Raw genomic sequence first — 12,719 nt, 5'->3', positions numbered from 1 at the left:
GAGAGAGGAGAGGAGTGGTGGCAGGAGCACAGCACATGCATGAGAGGTGCAGTGACACATGGAGCATGCTCAAGGGCTCTGCAGCCAAAGGCCAGGGGCAAGACACAGGTCGAAGGCATTGGGGCAGCACACAGTGCACGAGGCTCTTACACGTCTGCCTTTGCTAGCTGGAGTGCAGGACGGAGAGCGCTTCAACAGAGAGAGAACACCACGTTACACATACTCATAGGACAGGCCCCAGGCCCTCTGTTCCAACATATAGCATACAGAGACATGTACAACACCATTGTTCTGATACATTCAAGTACATTTATACCCAGGAAGAACTGTAGGATAAAAACAGTAAGGAAACAACTGCTCAGATGTAGTCTAAGGCTGAAGTTTTCATTGCACACACATAGTGGCAGCATTCCATCAAGTTGTGAACAATAATAGGTCTATTTAATTTTGAATTACTATTTGCAGTCACTTAGTAAAACTTATTTGAACCATAGTAAAATACCACACACACACACACACACACACACACACACACACACACACACACACACACCATCCATGAAATATATAATTAAGGAGCTTTGGTTTGTACACTGACATACCAACTCCCATTCTTCTCAAAGGAGACTTTTAAAGTGCTGAGAGCTATATTAGGAATCATCAGCACAGACAACAGAGAAAACAAAAGCGTAGTTCTGTACTGTCCACCTTGACATTTTCAGATCTTGAGATTTGCTATGTGAAAATGTAAGATCTGTGGATCACTATGAGAACGATGGGAAAACCAAGACACTAGCTAAGGGAGGAAGCAAGACTTGAGTTCAATATCCTGGAGCATTTATTAAGTAAGATTTTAATTGAGGCTAAAATTTATGTATTAAACTATGTCTGCTAAGATAATTTATTTCTCTTGTTTAATATGAAGAAGAAAAGCAATATGAGGTAAATAGAAAGCTGGATTATAGATTCAGTATCTTTTCCCATGTCTGAACTTCAGATACTAGAACTTGAATTTCTATTTGTCCTCATCTGTTGGCTACAGAGAATGTGAGGTGAACTCACTAAGGTTAGGGATGTGCATGGAGCTGGTTGAAGGGAAGGGTGCAGAGACGCGGATTTCACAGAAGAAGGCTCATGCTATCTTTCTACTCCAATTTAAAGATGAGAACGGCGTTCCTATAGATCATGGTGCCCTTTATTTCCTTAAAAATATGTGTCTCTTTAAGGAATCCCACACAAATCGTTTCTCTACACTTTGGTTTTTCCTTAAAATTGAAAACCTTAAAAGTCACCCTTGCTAAGGCCACTCTTACAAACAGGAAGGTGTGATAAACAAAGGCTTAGACCACTGTACTGGATATTTTCTAGGGTTCTTTTGAAGTCCACACTGTATGCAAGCAGCCCAAACAGCCATCCTCTTACATCACAGAGCACACCCTACTCTGCCTGATTCTTCTCTTCCCTGGGGAGCAAAACGACTGGAATTACATAAACTCCTTCTCTATGCCAAAGCTATTCCTACACAGGATTAACTATACAGCTTGACTTAAAGCATCCTGCCCATACCATCTCTCCATCCTGATAAAAATTCCAGCATTCGTATGAATTGGGAATAAACAGAACAGGCTCAGGGAGAACGGTGAATGGGAGGCTGGTACCATGGTCTTCTAATGCAACAATCATTTAACAGCTCAAATCCCAGAATAAAAGCAGGAGATGAGCAGAAGGGAAAGTTGGGGGCAAGGACTACTAGGAACCAAACAGAACTCAGAAGGTAACCCTGGACATGTGTGTGAGTAAGAAGTGAGAAGACAGATGATACGTAGACACAACACCAAATTAAACTTGTGATCCTTCTGCCCTAAATGTGGAGGGTCTGGCTGCAATTAAACATTAGTCCTTCAATATTCTTTTTTTATAGCCATAATAGAAGACAGAAGAGGATGACCAGAGGATGGTATTTGAGGTTAGTTAAGGACCAGAACCTACTTATTGCAGGGAAAGTCACACACTATAAGGAAGATGCATAATATAACCAAATGTAGGATACAGAATAATGAAAATTCAGTTACTCCTTAAGAATCTAAAACCTAACAGGAGCTACTGAATTTGGTGTTTCACAGGATCACATCATGGGTGTGAAACATGAAGATACCAAAGATTTAATGCTACTATGGAAACATAGTTTTGCTATGATTTTAATAATAAAATGAGTGAATGGCTAACAGTGGGAAACATGGTCATAATTATAGACAATGAACAAAAGAAACAAGAGGGGTTATATAATAAAGTATAAATTAAGAACAGAAAACTATTTTTAAATGGGAGCTCACTGTTAGCTCTCCCACTAGAAAAAAAACTATCATTTTCCAACAGTAATGGGATTTGACAATTCCAAAGAAGGTGCTGTGGTTCATCTTACTAGCGAGTGGACGGCTAAGAAGGAGGAGCAAGGACACAGCATGTCAGTGAATAACACTGGTAGGCAAGGGACGGAGCTGCGGGTGAAGAGAAGATAACCAACCTACTAAGGAAATAGATGAAAATCCTTGAAGGCATTATATAACTCCTTTAAATATGAAAACCACTTTATGAGACTAGGACCATAACTTCAACTATTTGTCAGATGAGCAAACCTAGGTATTGTAAGGCCAGGTGATCTCCTTCAATCTCCATGCTAGACAGTGGAAAGGCAGCTTATAAGGGTTACCAGAACAATGAAAGAACAGCAACTTGGGCCTTGGAAAAGTGTGAAGCAAAACCAAACTGAAACAAAAATCCCAAAACGACCCCACAGGAACCCAGCAGTGTTTGTGTATCAGCTCACTTTCACTCACTGTGTACTAGGAGCCCCTCTGCCCCTTTTCTGAGATTCAGCTCTGTGCTTACATGAGCTTGTGCTGCATAACAGTTGCTAAGGGTCCGAGAAGGAATGGGTCTGGCTTGGGTGCACTTCCATTCCATCTCGAGGAGCAATCTCAGAGTGCTCCTACAGCAGGAATCTGCAGGACACTCAGATCTCTATGGAGTTGCTCAGGCCCTACAACCCGAGTGTTTATGGGAAAGCAGAGGATGGAGGCGAGAATTTATTTAGGAAAAGTGAAAATAGTTTACTGGTAGATAGAATTCAGTAATCTACTCAAACTTTCTAATGTGATAATGAAATTACAGTACTGTTTTAGCATAACAAACAGCAGACCAAGACATGGGATGTGATGTTTTCTCATCTCTCAAATATATTGCGAACCATCCAGCATTATTAATTGTTTTAAGAACAACAAAAATTTCTACTTTGGAGAGAAACAGGTTTGAGTATATTTTCAAATACACCAAAAAAAATCTCTTTGTTGTTTAGGAATTTGAAAAATAATATAAAAATTTTCCAGTGAAAAATTATGCTGAAATCATCTTCTGAATATAATACTGTACTTTAACAAAATATTTAATGAATTTCCCCTCATTTAAAATACTTTAATGTACATTGTTTATATTTAAACTCTTTCATCTTTTACTTTCTATAGAGTCTGCAAGCTCAACAGGATATCAAGGATTCTGAGTCAATCAAAGTGGGACAGAAAATGAACGTTAACAGCCAGTGCGGGTGGGGAACGGATGCACCATGCACGGACTAGAAACCTATACAGTGGTAAATCTACACAATTAATTCAGATAGAATATATTAATGCAGCCAAATGGGGCATATAGTGCACAATTTACTTAAAATTACTTGCACATTAGGAGAGAAATCTATCTGCATTAAAATTTAATTTATACTCTTAACTAAGAAGTTAACTCTTAAAATGTCACTTTTTAAAATTACTCCATCAGAGGCTTCTTTTAAAGTAACAATACAAAAACAACAAGTTGCTAAAGAGAAAAGGAGAGAGTAAAAGCAAAACCATGAAAGACAAAGGAGCCGTTTATTATGGACAGAGACGGTGCGGAAGCAAGCATTCCAGGCTTTCTTTTAAAGAATGGAAACATAGAGATTTGCCAAAGGCCAGAGCATTTAAGTGCTTTTTAAAAACTATATTACATTTAATAATGTTAGACCATTATATTTATAAGAAGGAAGCATTTGGCTCATATATATTTCCAAGTTGTATTTCTGAAACTGACTATATTACTAGGCAAATTCTTCAAATCAATTCACCGATCTTTTTTTACTGAAGGATGCATTGGTTGAAAATCAAAGACTTACGTCATCCAAACAATCAATCAGTGAGGATGAGGAAGAAGAAAAGGAATCCTATTTAACGAATTCAGCAATAAAAAAATAGAAAATATGGATGAAGCAATTTAATACAAACAAATAATAAATCAAAATTTTGTAAAACAATTGAAAGGCAAATGGCACTTGTCCAAATAAGTAAGTGAGAAAAGCAGTTACTGTCACCAGTGTCAAGAATTTAGGGGCTTACTTCTCAAAGAGTGATTCTCCCTCCTTTTCCCAAGAAACGAAATTCAGTTACTCTCCCCAGTGCAATAAAACTGCACTGCATGCCAAATCACCGCTACTTAAATTAATGGTACACTTCTGAGAATAACAACTGAACCATGGTATCTGCTCCTAGCTCTTCCCGATGGAATATAAGCGATGAGAGGGATCTGTCATCTGTACTCACTGCACATTCCAGTTCATACATCCAAGCCTTGCACATAGACTCCAGGATTTCTAACTGATGCACAAGGCCATAACCAATAACTTATATCTTCTGACATAAAATATACTTTAACATTATATTACTTTTTCAGCAAAACACTTAAATAAGAAGGGAAGAATGACGAAGAGCTACACACTCACTATTTCAGAGTACAGCTAAGAGTGTAGATGAGCACTTTTATCAAGAAGCATTCTCAGGTGCACAGTCCTTCAGGAACTGACCTGGAGCACAGGCTGGCTGTGAGCTACAGTGCGTGCTCTTGCTTTAACTTATTTTTACTGTGCCTCCAAGCTTTGGAGAAAAGGAAAATTATTTCAAAAATTGGGATTTTCCCTGCTTTCACCATTTCTTCGGGAGGAGGGGCTTGAAGCTGAATCTGCTTTTCAGTCTAATAACAGCTTTTGGTTTCAGACTCTCAGGTGTTTTATTACATATAAATGCGGTCACACTTCCATTAAGAACGCAGACACTCCTTCCTTCCATGTTTCTAGTCACTTATTTATATGATGCTAAGTTCTCTTATGTGGCTGAAATTAAAGTTTTACTTCAGGTAAGTTTACGTCCCAGAGTGAGTTGTAACAGACCCCAGAGGGTTGTCAGCACAGTTACTTACTTCAGATTGATCCAGAGCATCGGTAGGCGTGTTCAAAAATGCCAAGAAAGAATGCTGTGAGTCTCGGTGCTCTATACCTAGAAAACAGCGGCAACGTTTTTTTAAAAGTAGAACAACTAAAAATAACTTTCATGGATAACCTCTCCTGTCTCAATCTATTGAAGTTTTTAAAAATAAAACTACAATGTTTCAAGGTTGATTGTATTAACTCTACATAGTTAAAAAACCAAAAGACATTAGTGTTTCCCAGACTCAAGAGTTAAATTAGACTAACTTAATGGTAGTCCTCAGTCACTAGTTAACGTCTCCGCTCCTACACCAGTTCTCAACCTGTGGTTCATGATGCTTTTGGGGGTCAAAAAACCCTTTTACAGATATCTATATCCTAAGTATCAAATATTCACATTAAGATTCATAACAGTAGCAAAATTACAGTTATGAACTACCAATGAAATAATGTTATGGTTGGGGTCATCACAACATGAGGAACTGTATTAAGACACCGTAGCATTAGGAAGGTTGAGAACCACTGATTTAATACATCATAATAAAATAAAGTATCTTTTGGGAAATTTGAAAAATAATATAAAACTAGAAGCTTGTCTATTTGTGTGATTTTTCTAAATTCATTTACCAGCCAAACAAGGTACATCTTTTGAAATACTTTTTAAAAAATAATCTTTTCAGCATTTATTAAATATAATATTTATTTCATCAATAAAATAAATATAGCTAATTACAACTTTTTCCTATTTCAGGTGTTAGCTTACTGAAGAATGAAGAATCCAAAATTCATTTTTTCTCAGATTAATTTTTTTAAAAATGTACATATATTTTTTTGGCTATGATAAATTTAAATACATATCTCAAAAAATTCTCTAAATACAAAGATGATAATAAATATTAGGGGAGATAAAGCAGAAATAGCCTATCATAATTAATTTAAAAACATTTTGTATATCTGAATGTTTTTCCTCCATGTGTGTCTGTACACCATGTGCATGCAGTGGCTGTGGAGGCCAGAAGGAGGCATCAGAACCCTGGGACTGGAGTGACAGAATGCTGTGAGCTACTCTGGGGGTGCTGGAGATTAAACCTGGTCTTCCAGAAGACCACCCAGTGCTCTGAACTGCTGAGCCATTTCTCCAGCCCCCTGTATAGCTCTGACTTTTCTATCACAAAGACTTGCCAACTGGTCTGTGTTTCCTAGCACAGGGCAGGTGCTCTCTGTCTATATCTGGGTGTGACCATGCATGTGCACCCAGAGGGCTGAGGTCGGTTGTTAAGTAGTTTCCGTTGTTGCTCTGCATTTTGTTTTGTTTTGTTTTGTTTTTGAAACATGGTCTCTCACTAAAACTAAAGTTCACATTTGGTTAAAATGGCTTGTCAGTGAACTCCAGGGTTTTGTTTTGTTTTGTTTTCCTTCTCTCTCAGTGCTGGGATTTTAGGTCTATCACCCCTGGGTGATGGGAATGTGGGTGCTCAGAATCTGAAATCAGATACTCAAGCTTGCAAAGTAAGAATTTTACACAATTAGTCATCTCCTAATCACTAATTAATGTGCTTCTTTCTCAATATTAATATTATTCTAATATATCATAGTTATCAAACAGGCAGTTCAGATAGTTAGTCAGCAGATATTTATTATGAGCCTACTGTGAACAGCTGAGATGGCTCAGCAGCTGAAGGCTCTTGCGGCCAAGCCTACCGACCTGAGCTCAATCTCTAAGACCCACAGGTGAGTGAACTCCCTTCTGAAGCTTGTTCTTTAACCTCTGCATGTATGCCAAGGCAGGCACCACCCCTCCCTCTCCCCCTTCTGTTTCTGTCTCTCTACACACACACACATACACAAACACACACACATACACACACACAAATGTTGTAGCAGGTGCTTTTCTAGATATTGCGAATAAAATAGTAAATAAAATATAGAAAAGGATTTTGCCCTCATTTTGTAGCTACATAGCACATTGTATCATGCTGTAAGATAATGAAATTTTGCAATATTCTGAATAAGAAAGCCTTTGTTTAACATACTTTCATAAAGCAATGTGCCTGAACATTAAGTCTCTTAAGTTTGGATATAATGTAAAAATAATGCAGTCAATTTGATCATCATTTTTATTTGGCATAGGTGTCATTCTGGTTAAACTGCTTTTACAACCACAGGCACTCATATTACATATTTTTCTTCCTTAATATACTTCTCCACTGTTTATGAATTAAAATTAGGCATGATCATTTGGCAGGATGGCTTATCCTGGAATTGTGAGTTCTTACTCCTTTTGTCATTAAAAAATTCAATCAGTGGGCTGGAGAGATGGCTCAGAGGTTAAGAGCTCTCCCCAGAGGTCCTGAGTTCAATTCCCAGCAACCACTTGATGGCTCACAACCACCTGCAATGGGGTCTGATGCCCGCTTCTGGTATGTCTGAAGAGAGCAACGGTGAATACATAAAATAAATAAATCTTAAAAAAAAAAATAAAGGAATTCAATCAACAAGAAAAGGTACCATAAAGTCTGCTAGTGCTTTTATGTGGTCAGTCTGTTCTCCTTAGTATAAGCAGGCATTAAAGACCCAGCCAGACCCAACCCTCTCTGTGTTATGGATATGGAAAGTAATAGAGAAACTCTTAGCCAAAAACAAAGCCCATATATTAATCCAGTAACTGATGGTGGCCATTGCCAGAAAAATGGATTTTTGATAATTTTATATAAAATGTCTTTAGTAAAATGTCACATTCTGAACTTATTTTTACTAAGTCATCACCCATGTAGTGTCCACATTATGGAAAAATTGTATAAGAGGTTTATATCAAAGGGTTATGCCATGCTCTGAGCTAGGTACATGTAAAAAACAAAGAACAAAAAAAAGAACTTGTTTCTCGAAAACAAGTTCTCAAGAAAATCCTAATGTATTCTGGGAAATCCTAAAGGACAAACAATGTAAGCACCAACCTGGGAAAGACAACAAACGCCCAAGTAATTCTTCATTAGTAACATAATTAATATTGAGTTAGTCATCTTAATTATTTTATATTGCTTCCCTGACTGTTTTTCCTGTGCCCATAAGACTTTGTATACTGCAGGCACATAGAAAGTGCTAATAAATGTAATCCTAGCACTCTGGGGAAGTGGGCAAGAGGATTCTGAATTCAAGAACACCGTGGGCTGTTCAACAAGACTGCCCAAGACAACTTCCCCCTTTCAAGTTTCTTCACTACGGTCTAATGTATGCTAAGACAGCACCACTGCTGAAGTGACTACCTCATATGACACGTGAGGGAGGACTTTATAAATACATCACAAAATACTTTTATCCCAACTCAAAAGTTACTCATGAAGTATATTCTACACCGAATAACACTCAAATTCATGGCAAAGTGGTCATTTCTGTAATTAAAAATTCTTAACATAATGTGTATTAACTAATACATACTAGCTCAGCCAGTGTGCATGTGTATATTTATGCACACACGTACGCATTAGAGTGTGCATGTTTGTATGAATTCTCAAGGAGGTGTACATGTGTGGTTGCTAATGTAAAGAATTCTCCATCTATGCAGTAAGCTGGCTCCTCTGCAATAATGGCCATTCAGTACAGCAAGCACTGACGCAAACACATGTTCTCATACCCTTTTCAGATCTAAGCTCTTCAGTGTCCTTTATCAGCTGCTCGATTTCGGACAACAGTTCCAAGTTCTTCTTCTCGGAATCTTTCAGTTTACTTAAATAAGCCGGGAAAGGAAAACGGTCATTAGTTTTGTGTAGCTAGGCTCATTTGGTTTAAATGTGAGGCTAAATTAGAAAACTGCTAACTCCTGCATCAAGACAAAGGCAGCTGCCACCACTATTATGTAAATTAATGAAGCAAGTCAGGCTCATTCATTTAGGTAAAGATGGTGGCTGCCAGGTGTGGGATGCAGCCCAGTAGCAGAGCACTTGCCTGGCCTGGATGAAGGAAGCCCTAGCTCAAACCCAGCACTGACAAGCATCAGAACAGGACTGCTGCTGCAGCACTCTGGCCAAGGACTGTGGAGAGGCTACATGTGTCTTTACAGAAAAATCTCATGACCCTGAGCTGAATCATTACAATATTCATAATATATTACGACACCAAAGGTTAATTTTAGGATCCTGTTAGACTTTCTCCATATAGCATCATGTAGCTAGAGCACATATGTGTTTCTAACTTTCAGTCTGACTCAGCTTTGCTTTATGAGCAAATGTGTAAGCTGCAATGTAAAGCCAGAGGAAGCTGACACTCACTCAACAGCTTTTGGCAATTCTTTATGGCAGGTCACTTCATACTCTCCAGAAAAATTTCTCTTTCAATGCTTCACAAGCATGTTTAATTAAAACATACTTAATTTATGCCTGTGTCATTTACATCAAAAGTTTATAATTCAACAGGAGTATGTCTGCCTTCGATAATAAAAAATGACTACAGCTTAAGTCTTAAGGCGGCAAACCACTCAAAACTAAATTTGTAGTCCTTTGTTTCTTCTCATATTTCTGGAAGTTTTGATTTTTTGAGCCAGGAGTATTTTTAAATTTATAGTTTTCGTTTTTACTATGAACTTACTATTGTTCAAATGTTACCTACTAACTGATTTATTTAAAGATTTATTTATCTTCATGTATGTGTGCGTGTGTGTATGTGTGTGTACGTGTCTGTCTGTCTATATGAATTTATGTGTACCACATGCAAACAGATTCCTTAAGCAGGTCACAACATTCTGGATTCTATGGAACTAGACTTACAGGCAGTTGTGAGGTTGCCTGATCTAACTACTGAAAATCAAACCTTGGTCCCCTGCAAAACCATTGAGGATGCTCAATTGCTGAGCCATCTGTCCAATCCTGTGACTTATTTTTGAACCATTTTTATATCTAATCCAATTAAAAACTTTTGTTTCATCATTTATGCATCTAAAATAGAATTTTTTTTACTGTTATGACAAGAATTAAGGGTTTATGTCTATTAGCCAGATGTCCTAGATACTAGGAGCTTGCTTATTTTTAAATAAATGAAGGAACCTTGAAAATAATCATAATAAAAATAATCATAGTTATTTTGCCTTTACAAAACTTAACATTTCAAACCCTCAAACAAATACCCACAAAATTTAACATCACTAAAATGACCATTTGTAAAAGACCTATGGTAGAGGTGCCAATTTTCAGATATTTGTATTTTTGTTCTGGCTACAAGTTTTACTCTATACAGAATGTGAGAGAATTTTAGATTTAATAGAAAAAAATAAGTTAACTAAACCTTACATATGAGGAGAAAAATAAAGAATGGAATATTATTTAAAACTAATAATCCATCTATGGATAAGCCTGAAGAAAACAAGGCTGTATGAGGTGTTACATCTTTGCTTTTCAAATCTTGACAACTTTTTGTGGTCACCGTTTCACGTGTATGTGTCTGGGTATGTGTGCACAAGTGTGCAGGACAGAGGGCAACATCAGTGTCTTCCTCAACAGCTCTTCACCGTGGGTTTGGAGACGAAGTCTCTCACTGAATTTGGATCTGGCTCGGTGCCTGGCCAGTGAGCTGGAGTTCTTTTCTGTCTCACTCTTCCTCCTCTCCCTTTCCAGCCCTGGGATTACAGACAGGTGCTAGAGCTCTCAGCATCTGTTTTCAAAAGTGGGGCTCAAACTTAGGTCTTCATGCTTATAAGGTAAGCACTTTAATGACTGAGCTATCTCCCCAAACCTGTTCCTCACTTTTGTCAGGGAGGCGGGGCAGACCTTTGGCCGTGGGCATGCCAGGCAAGCACTGTACTACTGAATTGTATTCCCAATCTCCGGTCATCATTTTTCGCTTAAAAACAAACAACAAAACCCCTTAACAGATAGGCAACGAAACATGTAATGTCAACAAGTTTACAAACTCTGTAGTGACTAGATCATTGGTCCTTACCATTCTGTTATGATGCTAGAGGCTTTGACTTTATTCAGCTCTTCCTGGATGGCCTGCTTAGCTCTTATTTCTGCATCCAGAGCAGACTGCAACTCTAGTCTAGCTGACATGTCCAGTTTTGCAAAACGACGCATTTTCCAGGGCATATCCTATAGAATAATATAGCTATGTCTTAGTTCCATATTTTATTCTTAAGATTAAAATTTATAATACAAGTGAATCTAGCAGCTATTTTATAAGCAATATCACTGATAACTGTGTAGAAATGACATACAACTTGTGAAAACATTTTCATTAAATCCAGAAATATTAGTAAATACACATAAACAAAGAGTTGTTTTTTCTTTCCATTCCTTCAATAGTAAGTAGCTATACAGTAAGAGCTAACAGTAATATGTCATATTTTCTTATAGAGATTAAAATATTTCTCATGAGAACTTTTACAGAAGTCAGATTTATCATGTGCTTTCTGCTTATTAAAGAGATGAGCCTCTGTGAGATGGCAGAGCTTACTGTTGCTCGTGTCCCCAAGCTGGAATTTCTTAACGCTTCCAATTCTTCAGTCATTTTAGAAGCTAAGGCCTGAAGATAGCCTCGTGCATCCTTCTCATCACTCACCCTAGAGTACACACACACACACACAAAGGTGGACATAATACAAAGGAAAACACAGGAAAACTTCAGTGACGTATGTAATTTAAAGCTTCATTAAGAACTCAGTGCCAAAAACTTAAATACTTAAAGAACTCCTTTAAAAGACTAGCCACACTCCGACTGCTACCTGTTAGGAGGTAGGTGCAGATTTATTAACTATTCAGTTATGTACAAATGGAAGCTGGCAGTGCTTAGGGAAGCCCAGGTTACTTACATCTGACAAACAGTAAATCATCCATGAGCCACAGCGACGACCCTTCAGACCTCACACTGGACAAGTATAAGGCTTTCTGAAGACTACTAAGATTTCTCATTATCTAGATTCTCACATTTTATCTCACAAAACATAAATACTTTATTTAAAGCTGAAGTTAGAAATTTTTAAATATGATATTCTGCAGAAATCAGGATAATAATAAAGCACCTCTGTTTTCTAAAACTATTAAATAATAATGAAAGAATAAAGGTTAAAGCTTAAAAAAATCCAAGTGCAGTTTCTATTTATAATCTTAAGGTCATGGAGTTAATAAAAATCAGTATGATTTAGACAGAAAATTTGTTAAATCATACATTTAAAAAAGGGGGTACAGTGACTGAAGAAGCATTCCAAAGTTGATGTCTAGCCTACCCACACTTAAAAAACAAATTTCCTACTGTTGAAATTTCTAGTTATTCGAACTAAATTATGGGCAAATAAATAAATGTAGCATAATGCTTCATTACAACAGTTAGGTCAATTTCATTTATGTTTCTCCCCAATTCTTAGGACTTGGCACCTTCCGACGGCACTTATCTCACTGCAGGGCTCGGGCTGCACTTATCTCACTGCAGGGCTCGGGCTGCACTTATCTCA

The 12,719-nt window shown here is 37.5% G+C and overlaps 1 protein-coding gene across 10 annotated transcripts in view; it reads right to left on the bottom strand.

Annotated features, from left to right (window-relative positions):
* The window catches only part of Cdc42bpa (CDC42 binding protein kinase alpha), a 210,120-nt gene that overhangs the window by 44,441 nt on the left and 152,960 nt on the right, over positions 1-12,719 (bottom strand). For 6 of the 10 annotated variants that reach the window (XM_031391084.1, XM_031391097.1, XM_031391086.1 and 3 more), the window contains 5 exons: positions 11,726-11,831; positions 11,213-11,361; positions 8,916-9,007; positions 5,278-5,354; positions 151-189 (listed from right to left, as the gene is read on the bottom strand). In XM_031391084.1, the coding sequence (XP_031246944.1) occupies positions 151-189; positions 5,278-5,354; positions 8,916-9,007; positions 11,213-11,361; positions 11,726-11,831 (463 nt within the window). The remainder of the gene's footprint in view (positions 1-150; positions 190-5,277; positions 5,355-8,915; positions 9,008-11,212; positions 11,362-11,725; positions 11,832-12,719) is intronic. The other 4 variants (XM_031391080.1, XM_031391090.1, XM_031391108.1 and 1 more) reach the window with 1 other exon arrangement.

Source organism: Mastomys coucha, unplaced genomic scaffold, assembly GCF_008632895.1.
Source record: "Mastomys coucha isolate ucsf_1 unplaced genomic scaffold, UCSF_Mcou_1 pScaffold1, whole genome shotgun sequence".
Classification (NCBI taxonomy): domain Eukaryota; kingdom Metazoa; phylum Chordata; class Mammalia; order Rodentia; family Muridae; genus Mastomys; species Mastomys coucha.
The sequence above is the reverse complement of the archived record's forward strand: the minus strand, read 5'-3'. Positions and strand labels throughout refer to the sequence as shown.